At 38.4% G+C, this 21,320-nt stretch overlaps 1 protein-coding gene across 1 annotated transcript; it reads right to left on the reverse strand.

Moving 5' to 3' along the window:
- Positions 1 to 593: 593 nt before the first annotated feature.
- Positions 594 to 20,255, reverse strand: LOC114663627 (heat shock 70 kDa protein 12A-like). Its single transcript, XM_028817492.2, has 4 exons — positions 19,842 to 20,255; positions 11,099 to 11,323; positions 9,064 to 9,250; positions 594 to 1,988 (listed from the first exon to the last, which is right to left on the reverse strand). The coding sequence occupies exons 1-4, from the start codon at positions 20,118 to 20,120 to the stop codon at positions 949 to 951; spliced, it is 1,731 nt and encodes a 576-aa protein (XP_028673325.2). The 5' UTR covers positions 20,121 to 20,255; the 3' UTR covers positions 594 to 948.
- Between the last annotated feature and the right edge of the window lie 1,065 nt (positions 20,256 to 21,320).

A 21,320-nucleotide genomic window follows, 5' to 3' on the forward strand; every position in this document is an offset into this window, starting at 1 on the left:
CTGGAACACTCCATTCAAAGAGCCAGAGTTGGGAGGAGGAAGACGAAGCTTGCAAGAGAGGAGTGAAGGCGGCCAAGGAGAGACAAAGGACTGGAAGAGTTGTGTGTGAGTTGCTGGAACCTGTTGTAAATAGCGTGAAATAAACCATGTGTTGTAGACATTGGTGTCGTGTCTGTCTGTGGCCGGGCTAGCTGTTACACAGCATATTCATGTCATGTTAGGAAGGGCAAAAAGCAAAGCATTGTTGTGAGATTCAGCCATTTGAAAAAGAGACTGACTGTGCTTCACCTTGCTGATTGCCTACCTCCATGCCAGTCCATGTTCATTTGAGCTTGGCTTCAACTAGGCTAATGGCAAAGCTCTGTGCTGCTTGCTGTTGAGATATCTGTGCTACACATAAGCCATTGTGAATGTGTTGTATTGCATCAGCATCTACTGCATAATCTTCAAATTTTCTTTACTTTATGATTTACCCTCATATTAAATTGAGCTCTATAAATACCTTAAATTCATTTTACTTATATCTGACATTTTATTTATTAAAAAAAATATGCAGATTTTCTATTTCGATCAATCTGCAGTGTTTCAGTATTAAATATACACATTTTATTATGATTGTACAGATTGTTTTTGACAAGTTACATTAATTTATTACATATTGCATGAATTAAACATAATAAACACCAAGTTTTGTAATGTTATATTCAATGTTAGGCTTGTTTCAGATACATTACTGGTACTTTTTTATAATGATATATTTAGCAAGCATCTTAACTCATGATGACACAAAAAATCAGAATACAATACTAGTTATACATTTGTTTTCTAATGTTAGCCCTGGATGTTTCAGCAAATTACTCTGCAAGCTGGTAACAGAGTTTGCTCCGGAAACCTTGTAGTTTAATGTCCAATGTTCTGGTTACTTTGCCACATTGCCCATCTGCATGTCTAGTCTGTCATAAAGTTTAGGGTGATGTTCTGAGTCTTGTTTGTGTGAAGGTCAGTCACTGCCGCTTTTATTTCTGTCAAACCAAATTTGAAATCCATCTTGAGTCTGCGTTCTACACCTACAACATTACTGGGGATAGGAACAATAAGAGAGCCTACTTCATTCACCCCTGGCTCATCTGTATATTCGGCTTTTTCCTTTTCTGTAGCAAAGAAGGAAAACAAAACCTGTACCTGATGTCCATCTATCGGTTTGAAGAAATGCTCCACTGACTCATTCTGTCCTACAGACTGGCCCCTTTCAACTAATTTCATGAAAATGTCAGTGCAATAGACAACATTACCTGCAGAGACTCTGCGCTTTTTCCAATCATGCTTGTAAGAAACAAATGTTTCAGATATCTTAAGGCCATAAGTCAGCATGCATACACGAGATGTGATTATTTTAGTGTCAACTCCAAATAGAATTGCTCCCTTTGCAATAGCCAACTGAGAGTCAATGGGACAAAGAACTCTGCACTTTCCACTAAATTTTGATGTCACTTTGTCTCGTAAAATCTTGCTGGAGGCATATCCTCCTACTAGCAAAATGTAATCAATGTGGATTTCTGGCTTTTGCATAATGTCTTCAATTGCTTCAATAACGTTTGTTACACTGTCTTTAAAAAAACTTTCTAACTTTTTGTAGGAAATTTTTATGTTTCCATCAGACCAAGAGGCTCCATCAATACCTTGAAAATACAGTGATATATCCTTCTTCTTCTCTGCCAGTTTTCCTAAACTAAAGACACATGGCAAGAAAATGTCTTCCCTCTTGTCAGTGCATTTCTGTACAGAGATATTGTACATCATCTTCTGTAGTTCAGAAGGGTGCTCCTTCTCAAATGTCTCCCACACATCTCCTTCAAATAACTCTCGAAGAAAGGCTGTGAAGTTTTTGTCTACACTCAGCCCTCCCCAGCCTCCACCAGATGCTTTCTGAAGTTCCTTTAGGAGTCCATTTTTCAACACTTCATGGACTGTGATGTCAATAGTACCACCTGCAGTTGAAAAAATGAAATGCTTGGTATTAAACATGGCTGGATGTTCAGTTAACTTATTTTTCAAGAAAGGCCAAGCACCCGTGAAAAAATTGGGAAGGAAAAGAATTTACAGCAGCAAAGCTGTGTTAAGGTCTTTCTTACCTCTTTCCTTCTAATGTTTGTATTGTGATGTGACGTCCATGCATGGATATTGTGGTGGACAGCTGGCCTTGGCTGACATCCTGGCTGGGTACACCCTATACCATTACCTGACCGGGAGGCCAGTGTAGTAGATGGATGCTCCCCTAACACATTGAGTAGCAGTATTCCAGGGTTAGTATGCCCATTCATGTGTCTGCATAGCATGCTGGGAGTTGCAGTCCTGTGAGGTAGCTCTGCTCTGCTCCATGGGCTGGTGGGAAGAGCTGCCCCTACATTCAGTGGCTTTTGCCTGACCAGGGAATGCTTCCTCTTTGACACTGGAAGTATTCCTAGATCTGTCATAAAAGGGACCACCTTCATACACTTGGGTCAGAGTCAGGAGAGGATTCGTTCACCTTGGAGGAGTGGAGGGCAAGTGATGTGTGTTATATTGTTGTACGGGAAAGAAACAGAACTGTGTAAGGTATTGTAAAATAAAATTGTTCGTTTGCACCAAGACCATGTTTGTAAGGTTGAGTCAAAGGTTTGGATGTTGTGAGATGCCTCCTACTGGCCAAAATATACAATATGGCTATATTCAGTTGTGTAACAACAGTTTTCACTTACCTTTACAAATAAAAATAAAAGCTAGGCATGTAAATAAGACAATATGATTTTACCTGCCTATGAAATGAACTGGTTGTTCACTAACCATTCTAGTGAAGAAAAAATGTTCATTTACTGTACCATAGTAATTTTTATAATTTTAACTATTCATGATTTTTATAGGAAATGATTCAGGATCTTTACTTAATGTACTGTCATTGAGGAGCAACCTTGTGGTTTTGTCAAACTGATTTTAATTCTGTTTTTGTTACTTCAAAATAAATCAAACATGTTCTACTGAGCCACCAAACTGACAAAGGATGTTGGCCTATCTTCATCTACCATATGAACATTTTAGGTGATTGCTAAAAGGCACTTGACTAGTAGTAGACTAGTAGTAGTCCTAACTGAAACTGATGGCTTGGCATTGGGTGTTTGGTGCTATGTGTAAAATATCAGCTAGTTGAGCAAAACAGTCATTTAGAAAAAATGAAGACACCTCAGGTCAGCAGTTCTGTGAAGCACTAAGTCAGAACAGAAAACAAGCATACAAACCAAAGGAGGTGGAAATCGCAGAAAACCAGTCAAGCATGCTACACCAACACCAACTGTGAACTCAAACAAAGGAACAGCATTTCCAAAGTGGTACTTTTAACAATAAATAGCCACTATAAGCCTAAAGTATCTTTGGCATGTTCAATAATTAACAGTGGAAGAAACTCTTAATCAAAACTGCTCAGCAAGTACCTTTGGTAATCCTGCTTTTTAAAGGCAACTACAAAAAGCCAAAATGTAGAAAAATGTTTCAGTCTTCCAAATGGGACTGCCAAGTATCCAGACTCTACACAACTAACACTATAGGTGGGAGTAAGACAAAGTAATTATGGAATGATTTGATACATTCTTTTTTAGTAAACCTTTAGTAAAGCTTGATGATATTCTCTGTTTCCACGATCTGCTATACCTACAAAGTCTTATCATCTCATAGATCACATGTGCTTGTTGATGTCAGATTTAGGAAAAGGAAGAAAAACAGGATGGTGTTACCGATTGTGAAAAGATACGTAGCATTGCAAGTGTATATGCACTTTATTGTACAGATCAAATCATTTAGACTGGAGGACATTTCTTTAGGCAACTGTTAGAACTATTGTGGCACTGTAGTTATTATATATTCAATTTTAAACAAAAGATAAGAATCAAGTATTATCAGATAATGGATATGGCTATCCTACAATCTACTATTTAATCAAAATTCACTTTCTTAATTCACTTTCTTAATCACTCTTAAAACCCCAGAGTAGTGGTGGCTGGCTCTTTTCATAGGACACCTCCAGGTGTCCAATGACCTTCTTCGGCAGCACTTCCGAGTGTGGACTTCCGAGTGTGGAAGTAGTGCTGTCACACAGGGCTCAACAGTTCCTGCAGTGCCCCCTGACAGCACCCACAGAACACAGTAGGGTTGCTCCAAACTCCAATTCCCAAGGTGCCCTGTGGGAGTCCAAGGCACCACTGAAACCCAGGGGGGCTGCCATCTAGTGCTCTGGGGGAGGTAATGCCCTGAATAAGCTATCTCCCCCAGGCCTTCCACTGTCAAGGTGTCCTGGATGCTGACCATACACTAAAGATTTCAGGGGTTTTTTTTCTACATATTAGGAAGTTTTCCAAAGCACAAAGAGCAAACTTCATATGCAAAAAACTTTTCCTAGAATTAAATGGTTCTTAGTCAAGCAATTATTCTGCAAGGAACCATACAGCCCAGTAAAGAACCGTAAAATGCAATTAAAGAACTAGCATTTTGAAAATGATAGATGAGAATCTAAAGCATTTCTCTTTTGTTTTGTTAGGGAGAAAAGCAGAGCAATTGAAGAATCTGTTGGGTTTGAGCAGATTCAGAGCTATACTGAACAAGGCCCACTGAATATGTAGTAACAATGATAACTGATGGGAGTGGGACTTGTTATGACCATTCATTTATTGGTAATATTACAAAATATGCTGCATGTTGAGGTAATATTGTGCTTTAAATACCATACCTCATAATACAAAACCAAAGAAAAAAATACAGAAAATAAACCAGACAGTCCTTGAACTCTGTTAGTAATAACAGCATTTAAAGTAGCTGTCAAGATGCATTTTTTAATTTCTTATAGTCATTGGGTACTTTTTACAAAGGCAGATTAGTTTTTTACACTAGGCTGCTATCATAGAGCTTGCATACGTGTATGAGTGTGAACTTCAATAGACAGACCCTCCTCAGCTGATGCTGCCAGAGTGCAATGGACATGCACAGACTACAGAATCTTTAATCGTAACCCTGTTAAGGGTTTGCATGACCACATAACCGGGTTACTCACAGAGAAATCGATGTGCGTTAATACCACTGACAGCTGGTGAAAAAAATTTGAGTGGGAGCTTTTGGGGAGGGGGGGGGGGCACTTATCTATTATATGCTGCTTTTCACATCTGTTTATCTATCTATTATATGCTTTTCCCATCTATTTGTTATATAGTGCCTTTAATATCTATCTATCTATCTATCTATCTATCTATCTATCTATCTATCTATCTATCTATCTATCTATCTATCTATCTATCTATCTATCTATCTATCTATCTATCTATCTATCTATCTATCTATCTATCTATCTATCTATCTATCTATCTATCTATCTGGTCATTCCACATGCTCTTGTGACCCTCATCATAGTGCCAATGCATATCTTGTCCCATAAGACAAATCCAGGCTAAAATGTATTATACTCGTTCCACCATGCTGCCCATTTCTACTGTACTCCAAAACCTCACCCAGTGACATCCACAGTCCCATTATTCATCCCATAACATGCCCTGTTGATGTAGAAAGGAACTGGTGCACCTGCCACCCAAAGTTTATACTACATCTGTCTCTAAATTGCCCAATCCTCTGCCAACTTGCCCAGTTACACCCGCAGGACATGTCCAACCTACAGCTTATTCTTTCTTTACAATCAGGATACCTATATTTTTTAACATAAATTTTGCCCTCCTTTCCTTCGGGCCTAAAAATGTCTCAGTTACTTTCTGATTAAACTGAGTCATTTCACTAAGCTTCCCAAAAAACTTTAGCCTTATACAACTGTCTAGATCAGTGTTTCCCAACCTTTTTTCTGTAGTGGCACGTGTTTTATAACCAAAATCAACCTAAGGCACACCACTATTTTACTAACCACAAACAATTATACAATGTATCTCATTCACTTGCTCAACTGCCTGAAGGGGTGGAACTATTGGAGAAAGGAGCTGATCTGAGATCAGCGTTCGCAGACAGGGCATCTAGTGAGCACATTGCTGGCATCTCCATGCTGTTTCACCCCTTTGCCCTCACTTCTCTGCTTCAGTGGAAACTTGTATGCCCACTATCCATCAGCGCTGTGAGGCTCGCTGGAAACCACACACCCAGGGCAGATGGACTCTAGCAGCAAGGAGACACATATGAAGTGCTCCAATCTGGCAATCATGGAGCTGATTTTATGCCAGCTTCTTCAGGTAGTCCTATCCTCATCAAACAGGTCTCAACCACCTGCAGAGCTTGTGTGAAAAAAAAGTTTGTGTGTAAGCTCATCCTTGAACACTTGCCTGCTGCTAAATTCTTATGTCAGGTCGGTCCAGTTCGAGCTCCTTTATCTTCTTGTTATTCTTTAAATGAATGATTTATGAAGGGGTGTTTCATTAAAGAAATAACTCAATTTTCTTTGATTTCTGAAGTTCCACTTGAAGTATGCCACCTTCCTAAAGTCGTGCTGACTTGTCTGTAGTTACATTAATGCTGGGTATGATCTGCGAACCATTGACATGAACATAAAATAGTGCTTTGACAATTGACCAATCACATTAGATTAAAAAAAAAAACTAAAAAAATACTAATTCCTTGCCAATAAATGTGGGAGTGTCCAGGGCACATAGACCTAAATCCCCAGAAAAATCTGAAAGCAACCAAATGAAGGGCTACCTTGGGTCACCTGCATGCTAAATCATCAAAGACTCACATAAGACTCTTATTTGGCTTGTGCCCTTCACTCAGGAAATATAGGTATTCACACAGAAATTAAACAAATAGTTGGAAAAAAAGTCAGAACCAATTTTTAATGGATATTGGCATGTGCTGAAACCAGCACATTGTGCAAATGAACAAATTTATTTCATGATTACTTCACATTGCCTAATTAATTTAAGGAGAATTTTTAAAATATTGGTGGGTGCCCCAGTGGCCCGCACTACAAACCTCCACTGATTAATAGACTCAGAGACTAATATCCTTTTTTCTCTAACCAGAATAAATGTATAAATGTTATTTTTGAAATTGGGTTTCCGTAAATAATTGGGTTATTAAAGCACATGTAAATACACTCATTGAGGTTGGGTGTTTCAACTGCACCCATTGTTAACAGCTACAAGAAATCAAGCACTTAGCCATGCAATCTCCACCGACAAGCATCGGCATTAGAATTGGTCGTACTGAAACGATCAGTCATCTTTAAACATGGCATAGATTGACAACTTTGCTACAAGTCAATACATAACATTTTTGCCCTTATAGCCTGATCAACTATAAGTGCTGTTATTGTGAGGTGTAAGTGTCTAGGAGCTCAGCCATGAAGGGGTAGATCTTGCAAATTCACAGAATGGGGCCACTAGGTAGTGAAGCACATAGTGTCTAATCTCTGTTTTGACCCTCACACCAGAGTTCCAAACTGCCTCTGGAAGCAACATCAGCACAAGAACTAAATATCAGTGACTTCATGAAATGTCCCATGGCCAAGCAGCTGCATAGAAGCCTATGATCACTATGTGCAATTCCAAGCATTGTATGGAGTCATGTAACTATTGGATTCTGGAGCAGTACAAACGGCCCTTTTCTGTTACAGCATGACGGTACTTCTTTGCACAAAGCCAGGCCCATAAAGACATGGTTTAACACCTTTGGGATGAATTGGAATGCTGACTGTGAGGCAGGGCTTCCTGTCCAACATCTGTGCCTGATCTGACTAATGCTCTTTTGGCTGAGAAGGCACAAATTCCCAAAGATACAATGCTAAATTTTGTGGAAACCCTTCTGAAATAGTGAAGGGTAATGTTTTGGAATGGACAGAATGAGAACCGATACAATCAGAGGTACAACAAAAGTGGGTTAAATATCTAAAGTAGAAAGAAAGTAGGTTGAAGTGGTATGGACATATGATGAAGAGATACAAAGAACATGTGGGCTAAAGAATGAGGGTATAGAAGTACAGGGGAAGAGAAATCAAGGTAGGTCAAAGCAGAGCTGGATGGATGAAGTAAAATAAGATATGACGGAAAACTGTTTGACTAGGGAGGAGATGCAGGACAGAGGTGCTTGGAGAAGGTTTATCAAGCACATTGACCCCATACAGAAGTGAAAAAGATGTAGAGAAAGAAGAAGAAGAAAAAGTTTTGGAGTGACAATCCAACAAGCTCATATAGGTGTTATGGTCAGCTGTTCACAAAATTTGGCTATATAGTGTAGTATAGACTGATCAGATATTAGAGTCCTTCTTGTGTGGAAGATTGTGACTACTTCTCTGTAGCAGTAAGTCACTCCCCACCTCATTGGGGATCTCCTATCCATGGTCTTTTCCTTTGCCAATGAGAATGTACTGTACCTTAACTCACCTGTTCACTGTAGGCTATATACTCTTTGTTTTTACAAACATAGGTATTTTCAGGTCACTTCAGGCAAATTTCCACAAACTTTCCAAGGCTGGAATGGCCATTCTTTGGTGGCAGAGTTTTTAGTCTAATGTTCTCATGAATGACACCCTAGTGTCCAAGTACTCCTAAGCCTTACATAGCTCATAAAAAGCTGGATGTTCACTGAAGCTACCAGGAAACCTCAATGTGTTAAATGAGAATCATGGTTTCATGTCAGGAATAATGTATTCCCCCCCCCCCAAAGCCAGATGTGAGAATACTTCTTTTCCAGGCCTCCTCCTAAAATTGGACCCTGTGGTGCTGTGGCAACCAAATAAAATCTGTGGAAAACTGGAGGTTTTGTGTGGATGGAAGGAAAATGGCTAGAGCCAACAACAAACACTGTAATGTAATGTCTTGTATACTATATGTTGACTTCTTCCACAGTTTTTAATTCTACCACAACTTCAATACTTCATATTGATGAGATATTAAATATGTGAAATGTTATTACTGCAGCAAATTTTGCCATCTTTGTTTAAATGTTTCAGTTCTTTTTATTATGCCTAGGTAATTTTACATGAGCTTTCTATCTAGATTCATCACTTTGCTCTAGTGTGTTATACTCTTAGTCATTCTGATTATCTAAACTTACCTCCACAGTCCACCACAATATATTGTATTCCTGGATTATTCTGCAGAATTGAGTGTGTACCTCCTGCACGTGTACCTCCTTCCACCATAAAACCTGAGCTAGAAAGCTGTTTGCACCACAGTGATGCTGCTTCAGGTTCAAGCGCAAGTACAAGATTTTCTGAATTAATATCATCAATTAATCCACCCTGTAAGGTAAAACAAAAATGTTCTTTAACATTCTATCCTAGTAAGTGTATCATCCCCATTTCTGGCTTATTTTGGGCTTTCTTCATGATTAGAATCCTAGCCTCTGTTTTATTAGATATATTTGATGGTCTTAGATATTTAAAAATTTATAAGATATATAAAGCTGCTCAAAAAAATTAAAGGAACACTTTGAAAACACATCATATATCAATGGGAAAAAATCATGCTGGGTATCTATACTGATATGGACTGGGTAATGTGTTAGGAATGAAAGGATGCCACATCATTTGATGGAAATAAAAATTATCAACCTACAGAGGGCTGAATTCAAAGACACCCCGAAAATCAAAAGTGAAAAAATGATGTGGCAGGCTAGTCCATTTTGCTGAAATTTCAGTGCAGCAACTCAAAATCGTACTCAGTAGTTTGTATGGCCCCCACGTGCTTGTATGCATGCTTGACAACGTTGGGGCATGCTCCTAATTAGACGACGGATGGTGTCCTGGGGGATCTCCTCCCAGATCTCGACCAGGGCATCACTGAGCTCCTGGACAGTCTGAGGTGCAATCTGGTGACATTGGATGAACTGAAACATAATGTCCCAGAGGTGTTCTATTGGATTTAGGACAGGCAGGCTTGGGGGAGAGTCAATGGTATCAATTCTTTCAACCTCCGGGAACTGCCTGCATGCTCTCGCCACGTGAGGCCAGGTATTGTCGTGCACCAGAAGGAACCCAGGACCCACTACACCAGCATAGGGTCTGACAATGGGTCCAAGGATTTCATCCCGATACCTAATGGCAGTCAAGGTGCCGTTGTCTAGCCTGTAGAGGTCTGTGCGTCCCTCCATGGATATGTCTCCACAGACCATCACTAACCCACCACCAAACCGGTCATGCTGAATGATGTTACAGGCAGCATAATGTTCTCCACAGCTTCTCCATACCCTTTCACGTCTGTCACATGTGCTCAGAGTAAACCTGCTCTCATCTGTGAAAAGCACAGGGCCACAGTGGTGGACCTGCCAATTCTGGTATTCTATTGCAAATGCCAATCGAGTCTCCACGGTGCTGGGCAGTGAGCATAGGGCCATTTAGAGGACATCGGGCCCTCAGGCCACCCTCATGAAGTCTGTTTCTGATTGTTTGGTCAGAGACATTCACACCAGTGGCCTGCTGGAGGTCATTTTGTAGGGCCCTGGCAGTGCTCATCTTGTTCCTCCTTGCCCAAAGGAGTAGATACCGGTCCTACTTATGGGTTAAGAACCTTCTATGGCCCTGTCCAGGTCTCCTAGAGTAACTGCCTGTCTCCTAGGATTTCCTCCATGCCCTTGAAACTGTGCTGGGAGACACAGCAAACCTTCTAGCAATGGCACGTACTGATGTGCCATCCTGGAGAAGTTGGACTACCCGTGCTACCAGTAGTGACACTGACCATAGCCAAATGCAAAACTAGTGAAAAAACAGTCAGAAAGATAAAGAGGGAAAAATGTCATTGGCCCCCACCTGTTAAACCATTCCTGTTTTCTGGGTCATCTCATTGTTGCCCCTCTAGTGCACCTGTTGTTAATTTCATTAACACCAAAGCAGCTGAAACTGATTAACAACCCCCTCTGCTACTTAACTGAGCAGACCAATATCCCAGAAGTTTCATTGTCTTGATGCTATACTCTGATTAAAAATGGTTCCTTTAATTTTTTGAACAGTATATCAATAATTTAAAAGATAACATGACACTTGTTTGCTGTTAACAATATAACTTATGTAAATACCCAGTAATTATTGAAACTGCTTCAGTTTTAGTATTTCTGACTAAACCAGTACGTACACAATGATCTTGTGTCTTACCTGTTTAGCTGCCTGCCTCATGAACTGCTTAGCATCAGGTCTCCAGATGGCTGGCACTGTCAGCACCCACGTAATATCATCTTCTGAGAATACAGCATCTGAACTTGAATTGTTGATCATTTTCAGAACATGTTCTTTCAGATAGTGCAGACTTTCTGAGAACACAGTCATAGCTGGAAGGTACTTGCCATTTTTTGCCTTGAGCTGAAGATTTTTTAAACAGCTCTGGAAACAAACAAACACATAAATAAATAAGGGAATGGTATACAGGATCTATAAGTGTTATTATAATGACAGCTGGTCAATGGCTAAAATAAACCTTATATATGCTATTGCAAAACTGCCTGTATGCAGCTGCACAGTTTACAGATAGTAGGAATCAGTGTAATTAGTTGCCTAGTGAGATGATTTACAAAGTGATTTAAGTGCTTACAGTAATTAAATTACCCTTTAAATTACACTGAATTACCCTCTGAAAACTGATCAAAACATCTTAATATCTGTCATTACAGTGATTTCAAACTTAATAAAGCACTGTTAAAAAAAATAGCTGTTACATGAATAATGGAGACTGAAGGTTTTATTATTCAGAATCAAAAATCAAGAAATAGATCTCCTTAATATCCTTTTCATTTCTCCTTGACAACAATGTGATCAGAAAGAAATGAAATGGAGACATTGTCTTTTGTTTCATGCTTCTCAGATTTTTCTCTTGAGAAAAAAATATCCCAGTAGTCTCACAAAGATCACCTCGAGTTTCAGCGGAGATCTCAGCAAATTCACACAATGGGTTCAGATTTTCCAAGTAGTGTCTTGACATTTTTTTTTTTACAATTTGAAAGTATGCATTGTGTGTTCATTTATATATGGTGAAATGTATAGAAGGTAGTAATAAAACACTTTACAAAACTATAGCCCTCGCTTCTGAATAATACTATTAGCTTCTCTCATTTATATTGCTGTGCTTCGTTTAGATACAACAACAACAACATTTATTTCTATAACACATTTTCATACAAATGGTGTAGCTCAAAGTGCTTTACAAGATGAAGAAAGAAAAGTTTATAAAAAATCTAAATAACATAAGGCAACACCAAATAACAAAGAATAAAGTAAGGTGCGGTGGTTGGGACGACAGAAGAAACAAAAAAAAAAACTCCAGAGGGCTGGAAAAAAATTAAAAATCTGCAGGGGTTTCAAGGCCACGAGACCACCCAGCCCCCACTGGGTATTCTACCTAATATAACCATGTCCTCATGGTTTTCAGGTTTCATGTGAAAGAATTAGATAATGATGGCCATGTTGACATTTGGGGTATTGCCTTCAATCTATCAATGTAGGGACTGCATGCCACCACAGAAAAAATGGAAAAAGAACAACAGAGAAGAGTAGGGATTAGTACAGATTGAGGAGTAATGATAAAAATGATAATTCAATGCATATATAGTTTATCAGGGTTACACTAAAATGTAGCTGTGAGAAAGCCATGTTAAAATAATGGGTTTTCAGCAGTTTTTTAAAGATGCTCAGCTGTATTAGCCTGGTGAATTTCTATCGGTAAACTATTCCAGATTTTAGGTGCATAACAGCAGAAGGCTGCCTCACCACTTCTTTTAAGTGTATCTCTTGGAATTATAAGCAGACACCCATAAACAGATGCAGTATTTTAAAGTCAATTCTAAATGGCACGGGTAACCAATATAGTGATATCAAAACTGGAGAAATGTGCTTCTTTTACTAGTTAAGATTGTAGCAGCTGCATTCTGTACTAGATTGATGTCTTTTTTGGGTAGTCCTGAAAGGAGTGCATTACAGGAATCTAGTCGACGATAAACAAAACCGTTAACTAATTTTTTAGCATCTTGCAAGGTTATAAAGGATTTAACTTTTTCTATATTTCTTAAGTGAAAAATTCCTGTCTTGGTAATCTGATTAATATACAATTTAAAGTTTAGGTCAGAGTCAATAATTACCTCTAAATTCTTTACCTCCATCTTGACTTTTAAGCCTAATGGATCAAGTTTATTTCCAATACCCTCACTATATCCATTTTTGCCAATAACTAAGATTTCTGTTTTCTCCTTATTTACTTTAAGTAAATTACTCCTCATCCACTCAGAAACACAAATAAGACATTGGGTCAGTGAACCAAGAGAGTTGGGGTCATCAGGCGCTATTGATAAATACAGTTGTATTCTGGAATAGATTCTGGAAAAAGAGGCGGAGTGGTTAAGACTTCAGGCTTCCATCCCTGAAGTTGTGGGTTCAAATCCCACTAGATAGATAGATAGATAGATAGATAGATAGATAGATAGATAGATAGATAGATAGATAGATAGATAGATAGATAGATAGATAGATAGATAGATAGATAGATAGATAGATAGATAGATAGATAGATAGATAGATAGATAGATAGATAGATAGATAGATAGAACTGACACTGTGTGACCACAAGCATATCACTTCACCTGCCTGTACTCCAATTAGCAAAAGAAATGTAACCCATCCTATCTCAAATATTGTAAGTCATTTAGATAAATGCATCAGTCCAATAAAAACATGAAGTCTTGAAAGAGATCTCACAAAATAAAACATCTTTTTCAAACCAAATTCTTAATTTTGACTCATAGTTATATCTCATGTCTCCTTTATGTCTAAAACTTTTTTGACTAAGGAATTTTGGGGGAAACATCAGTGACAAAGTTGATTCCTAACTGAACTATACATTAGCATCTCTTTAAAGTTCTTTGAGCCATCAAAGATCAACCTTTGAGAAGTAAGATTTTCCTGTGTATCTCCAGCTTCCCTTTAGTTCTAAGTCTGAAAGATATGAAAAGGGGGTAGTAAAAATTTTCAAAACATTTTGGTCAAGTTAATATGGGACAGTTAACAGACCCAGTCATTACTTTAAAGAACTGTTTTGAAATATATTTAATGCATTAGAACCTTGAATATCTTCTTGAATATTCATCTTCTGTCTATAGCTATATTTCCCATGTCAGGATCAAGGATAACAAAAGTCTTGCACAAGTCTACATCTTAAAAATAAACCATCCATCCATTATCCAACCTGCTATATCCTAACTACAGGGTCACGGCGGTCTGCTGGAGTTAATCCCAGCCAACACAGGACACAAGGCAGGAAACAAACCCCGGGCAGGGCGCCAGCCCACCGCAGGGCACACAGACACACACCCACCCACACACCAAGCACACACTAGGGACAATTAAGAATCACCAATGCACCTAGCCTACATGTCTTTGGACTGTAGGAGGAAACCGGAGTACTCAGAGGAAACCAACGCAGACATGGGGAGAACATGCAAACTCCACTGCCCCACCATGCTGCCCTAAAAATAATCCATTTAAAAGATTTTCATAGCAATATGAAAGTTAATTTAAGCATCTGACAATTTAGAGCATACATGTTAAAATTGTCTTTTCTTTATAATAAGATATTTTCTTGTTTGCTCATAAATTTTCAAAGGTAATCTGACTGCCACCAACCCTGAATGTTATGTTAAAATGTAGCTTATTCTAGCACTAGAAAATCTGATGCCAGCAGTCTCTTGATTATCACCCTAGTTATCCATTCATGATAAAAATATCTACACAGCAAAATGTCCAGTGTCATATATACACTTTAAGTGTTAATTTATGAAAACTCTTTTCATATATGCAGTTTGAAATGTTCCCTTAATGCTATAAGATTTAACATTAACAACGCTATAAAATTGAACACTGGCAATTTTGTTGTGTATATAATTGGTTAACTATGCATCCAGATAAAGTATATAAACTTAAAAGAAAAAGGGTGTGTCAAAGTAAACAGTTTCATAAGACTGTGATCAGCATGCCAGAGTGGCAGTGAAGCGAGGACAGTGCCTTTTGTAAACACTCAAATACCACCTAAAATACCAGTGATGCCAAAGCCAGTACAACCTGCACAAAACAACTCGTTCATGGAAAAGGTTGTCATACTCTACAAGGTTTTTATTGTATTTGAAAATAAAATAAATGAACTACTTCCTTAAGATAGTACAGCACAACAGAGTAGAATACCACATCCCCTTAAAGATCAGCATTGCAAAAATATATGTCATAAGCCTTACATTACTACAACTTTAGCTGTATAACTTGAAGCATCCACTGGCATCATATTAGTAGAAGGTGATTTTTTCTTTCACACCTTTTCTTGATCACCCAAGGTAACAAAGAATTATTTAATTAGTCAAAACTAAATTAAAACAATTGTCTCCAAGCAGTTTGTTCATTCATAGCCAATCTGTAATGTGTCAAATTCATGCATTTAAACTTAAGGGTTCTGGTGATGGTAAAAACCTGCCAAAGCAGGGGCTGGCGTTGTATTCTAATGTCTTCTGTATTCCTACCTCTGTAGAACAGAATACTGATGGCCATTCCACTGCTGACATCACTTTCATTGCCCACCCCTTCCAGTCTGGAATCCATATGACCCAAAATTCATCAATGTTCAGTCAGTTCTGTAATGGACATCATTCTCATCTTTGTAAAAAGAAAATTTTTGTTTCAGTTTATTTTTCGTTGTTCAGGGTCATGGCCATGCCCCAAATCTTTCTCTGTGTTTGCTTCTTTTCATGGAAATGAAATAGCATTACCTAATATAACATTCTCAAACTGGCTCTATCTATTTCAGAGGCCCTGCAGAGGACTCTGACAACATCAGTTACAAGAAAGGAATCAACTCTGAACAGGGGGGCACACACTCACATTCATTTCAGACGTTCCGGTTAACTTTACACACATTTATTTTGGATATGGGAAGAGAACTGTTGTGTCTGGGGGGATAAACACACAGGAGGAGAAAAGTGAAGAGATGAAAACAGTGCAAACCTAGGATGTTAGATTTATGAATAATAAATATTTGGCTGCCATGAAATATATATTTTAACCTACATTTTTTTCCCTGGATCTGAAACTAAATATACAATATATAAATATGCCTGTATCCATAAACAATATTTCTAATGTCTTTGCTTCATCAAGCCTCAAACAACATAGACAACAAAATTTATCACATAAAACTTTCAGTTAAATTTACTGATATATTAATTTGCATTGGATGCCATAAAATTTGAGGACTTGTTTTTAATCGTGGGATATATTGGTGTACTAAGTTTCTGTAATTACAGTAGGTGTTTTCATGTGTACTATTAACATAATTTAATGACATCTTGATTATTTTTTTCACATTATATTTAAAGTGTGGGTGGTTTTCAGTTGGGTTAGAGAATAGCGAAAAAAAAAATAGTTGAAATGGTCAAGAGCAGCTCATCATACTGTTTTGTGAATAAGGGAAAGCCCTTTTACACCTCCACTGTCACCCAAAAACAAGAAGATGAAGTTGCAGTGGCCTAAGAAGCGCAAACAACAACCCTTGGACCCATCCTGCTTGATGATGAAAATGCAGGCTGTGGGTGTGTTTTCATTTCACACTTTCCTTTATGCACGTAAAGCAATACCTGAATGTCACAAAATATTTAAGCATTGTTTATGATCTTCCCATCTCTGTATATTTTTTTAATGAGAGACATTTATGAAATGCCAGGTATATAACAGGGAATTTAAATGAATCCTGTGGCCATTCCAATCAGCAAATCTCAAGCCAGTCAAGCATCTTGCGGATGAGGCCTTCATACTTTCAAAATTGAATGAACACCTTAAGGCTATAGGGGAAGAGGATGAGCAAACCCATTGTTATACCGACGTCAAATTACACAGCTAGTCAAAGGGGAAATTAAATTTGATGACTACAGTTACTGATCATGTTGCCTGAGTATGTCAATTTGTATAACTAGAAATTGATAGTAATGCCAAATTCCCAACTACATGGTGACTTTCACAGTTTTGTTCTTTCAATCAATCAAGTGCTTTTGTGACAACTACTAATATGGTGCCTAATGGGCCCAATGCCTCAATGAGTTTACAGGCACAGCAAGTTCTGCTGCAATCTCTGTCCTTTTTTTTTTTAACGTTGTGATGTGGTCCGCTTCAGTGATTTAAGACAATATCAAGCTTTTTTGATTTTGTTGGACTGAGTCACTGTGTATGTCACACTATAAGACTAGGGAATGCATCACTACTGTCCCAAATACAGTAAGATTATGTACATGAAGTCCACAACTCAAAATCGCTGGAAAAGTCACGTAATGGGAAATGGCCTTTAGGCAAATGAACATAACATAGTGACTACTCACTGTAAATTAGTTATTATATATAAAAAAAATAAGTAGTACATAGTGTAAACTCTTTTTGCTAACAATGAAAAATCGCATCACTTTTAGTCGCAGAGGTAAAGTCAGACTGTTTAAATGTAAAAGTCAATAGGTGGAAAACCAGAATTAATGGATGATCTGCTCCTGTTTTTCACTTTTGATGATTGCAGTGTTTAAAAAACAAACAATTCTTAGAACACAAAAAAAAATACCTTTTATTGTTAAATATTTAAATATAAGGCTGACAGGACCATGTACTTTACCCTGTACATGTGAAAACAGCTTCTATGTGTTGTCTTGTGAGTTTATGTCTAGGGTAATGGATGAGTCAGTGAAGAAACACAGACTATTTTTACATTTTTCAATACGCTTAATCACATTGATGACAATTTATTTATAATTTAGTCACTCATCCATATTACTAACCAAGAATAAACCGGATATGGACGCAGGTACACGGCGATGGGACCATGAGACGTACTGCGCAGGCACGTACAGCGCGCATCTCATAAACCACAAGCGAAGTTGTATCCACCGCGAACGAAGGAGTCACGGCCCAAAAACGAAAGAGCTCAACTGACGTGAATGAGAAATGAAGCAACAATGTGCCTATAACTAACGACTAACGACACAGCCACACAAAAAAGAGGATTCTGCGCTGCAGCCCAGATTTAAACGGAAGAGGCTACGGAGGCCCCACAGGTCCACAAAGATAGTACGGAAGGCGCGGGAAAGTACGAAAGGCAAAGCCGCCTACACAGCATAGTGAAACCCGACATAGTACGGAAGGCTCAGGTGTCACCGCCATATTGTGACTGGCACCACTGCGGAGTGAAGGCGCAGACGTCACCGCCATATTGTGAGTGGCACTACTGCGGAGTGAAGTTAGGAATAATGTGCTGTTTGGGATTGTACAAACTGCTGAACGCTTTACACCAAATTCAAATACAATACAGCTCAACGATACAAACACGAGCCCACCTGGATATGATCAATGAACGCAGGCGCCTACAACACGCATCTGAAACTGCGGAAGCAAAGCAGGCACGGGTTCAAAACGAACAAGCTCGACTGACGGATATACAAACACGAGCCCACCTGGATAAACTCAATGAACGCAGGCGCCTACAACGCGCATCTGAAATGCCGTGGGCAAAGCGGTCACGGCTCCAAAACGAACGAGCTCGACTAATGTATTTCAGGATACCCAATGCCGGGGTTAGGCGAGCAAAGCAAGCAGGGGGCGGAGCCCCCTTGTTTATTTTATAAACCAGCATGGAAGAAGTAGGATTAGGACAAGTCACTTGACAGTTTTTATTCTGAACTGTCCTCGGCTCCCATATGAAGATGAGAAACTAAAAGAAGAGAATCCATGTCTTCAGATAGTCTCGCATTGTGCCATTCTGTTGTCCCTAGTGTTTTGAGATTTTGGCCAATGTTTTTGGATGTATGCTTGATAAAGTCCTTTTGCCCTGTTTGTTCCATCCTTCCTGTGTTCCTGATTCCACTTGTTCTTAGTTTTTATTTTACCTTACAGACAATAATGCATTAATTGTTCTTTTTCACCTTTACTTATATCTGCTACTGCCTATGGATGACCCTAAACTGTGCATAATTTATAGCATTACCCTTAGTGTTACTAGTGCGTCTTGTACCCTAAACACCACATCTGGAATTGTCTGCAGTAAAATACAGAGCTGGAGTTTCCAAAAAGCCATTAGTATTCTTTTGGAAGGAGTAAAAGTGATGTTATGGAAGTAAAAATAAGTCATAATTTTAACAAAGCTAGTTTTGGACATTTTGAAAAAGTTTCATCTTATATGGTGATTGTTAATTTATGGTTATAATTTTTTTCTCACAACTATTTTTCTCATAAGTGGACGTTTAAAGGGGGCTAAGTAGTCAGCCATGCTGCCACCACAGCTATAACATTTGTTCGCTTTAAATTATAACCAACAGATAATCATTTTCTTTGGGGATTTTTCATATTCTGCCTTTCCTCGTGTCTGTATGGGTTCTTCTATGAGTGATCTGGTTTTCTCCTACATCTTGAAAGATGTGCATGTTGATTGGTGATCCTAAATTGCAGGATAGTAATATGAGGGATAAGTTTCTGCCCAATGCTGTTGGGTTAGGTTCTAGCCCTCCACAGTCCCTGAATTGTGGGCTTGAGAATGTTATGTTGTATCCAAAGTGTTGCAAAATATCAAACCAAAGCAAAGTTGTTTTCAACTTTGGCTTTGTAAAAAACAAACCTTTTTTATACTGCAATTGCATTAGACTGTTTAAATTGTTTAAATTTGTTGCGTAAGTAAGAATCTGAGGAAAATAGGTAACAGTGAAAGAAACTACACAAGAACACATTCACTTCTAGCCCACAAATTTTGCAGCCTCTTAATCAATCAGTGGGAAGCTGCTGCCAACAGGGGGAGCAAACTGAGGCAAGGATGTTCCTCTGTTACAAACAGGAAAAATAAAGATCTTACCTTGTTGTAGAGCTCCATCTTGAAGTTCTCAAAGAAGTAGAAGAGTGAAGCGTCTGTAGGAGACATTTTCTTGTATGCCATAACAGCATCAAAACCAAACTTCACCAGCTCTTCATGTTCATTGAACAGAGCACAAGTGGGGGTTTTATAGAACCTGAGTCCATACTCTGTACCCCAGTGAGGATTTCGTATGTTTGATGTGTCCTCTTTTACAATGAAGCAGTACCCACTGTATGCGGTCCCAAAGTCAATGGCCACAATAAAAAAGGTGCCTTCCATTTCAGGAAGTGGGCAGTAAACAAGTGCAAAATCAGAATATCTGAAGGGACTTCAGTTCATATCTGCGAAGTTGCTGTCACTAACTCATTTTTACTCTCTCTCTCTCTCTCCCTGTATGTATCTTTAGTTCCTGCCCTGAGGAATGGCTGTGATGTAATGCGCTCTTTAATCAAAAATGAAACCATACTTACCTGTATGATTTCAGCTTCTCAGCTCTGTTTCCTTTAACTCTGTCATGCAAGGTTAAAACAATTTTAAAGTGTCTGTTTATCTAATAATTAAAGGATCAAATAATGTTTTTTTTTTATTCTCTCTTAAATATATGAGTTTAATTTCTTTAAATAGATGGAAAATTCGGAAAACAAAGTTTTTTATGATAAAACCCGTTCATTCCATATTATATAAAAAAACATTTCTTTGTTTTTTCTTTGTTCATTTCTTAGCATAAGGACAAGGATTGGCCAAGAGACATGTGGGCTAGCCATCCCCAGCAATCCTAAAGAGACAGCAACCAGAATCTGGAAACAGATAGGGCTCATTTGTACAATACTTTATAGTCAGGGCTCTGTGGGGAATGAAGAAGGAGGGCTATAAGGCAACTGCTATAATCTGTTCAAGCACATCATTCTAATGCATATTAGAACAAAATGAACAAGACACTCTGAAATTAATTAATATTAACTGGGATTAATAAAGTATCTATCTATCTATCTCTATCTGAAACAAAATTCTTTACCTTGAGTGCGTCTAGCCACACAATCTAGGTTAAACAGTGACTTTTAAAGTAAAATGCAAACTATGCTGGTTTCAAGATCTCATGAGGAACATAATTGCATAACTATATCCAGTGTTTAAATGTTCTTTGCAGCTGCTCTTTTATAGGTACTGTATAAGAATGTGTATGAACAGGATGTGTGAAGTTTGTTTCCTGTTAACATAATGGCATGAGACGGCAGTAACATACACCATTTAACCTTTCCAATGATGGAACTTCCTATTTTTCCAGCAGACCATGGCACCAATGTTGTTTTTTTTTTGCACCTACCTGTATATCAACATTTTTTCCAGATTCCTACTTTGAAAGCATCCAAACATCAGTCATCCGCAGCACAAGAATTTACTCTAGCAGTTAGTTCAGTGTCTATGGGAGGATTTGAAACCAGGAGGTTCAGAATGGCCACTGTGTGAAACTCAACGTGC

Source organism: Erpetoichthys calabaricus, chromosome 13 (genome assembly GCF_900747795.2).
Source record: "Erpetoichthys calabaricus chromosome 13, fErpCal1.3, whole genome shotgun sequence".
Lineage (NCBI taxonomy): Eukaryota > Metazoa > Chordata > Cladistia > Polypteriformes > Polypteridae > Erpetoichthys > Erpetoichthys calabaricus.

What these genes read in the sequence shown, in the direction of transcription:
- LOC114663627 (XM_028817492.2), bottom strand. Translation starts at nt 20,120, where the DNA reads ATGGAAGGCACCTTTTTTATTGTGGCCATTGACTTTGGGACCGCATAC. An exon ending in AGATGGAGCTCTACAACAAG is followed by an intron (nt 11,324 to 19,841) that starts GTAAGATCTTTA and finishes GTTTGTTTCCAG; the next exon opens with AGCTGTTTAAAAAATCTTCA. An exon ending in TGAGGCAGGCAGCTAAACAG is followed by an intron (nt 9,251 to 11,098) that starts GTAAGACACAAG and finishes TTTACCTTACAG; the next exon opens with GGTGGATTAATTGATGATAT.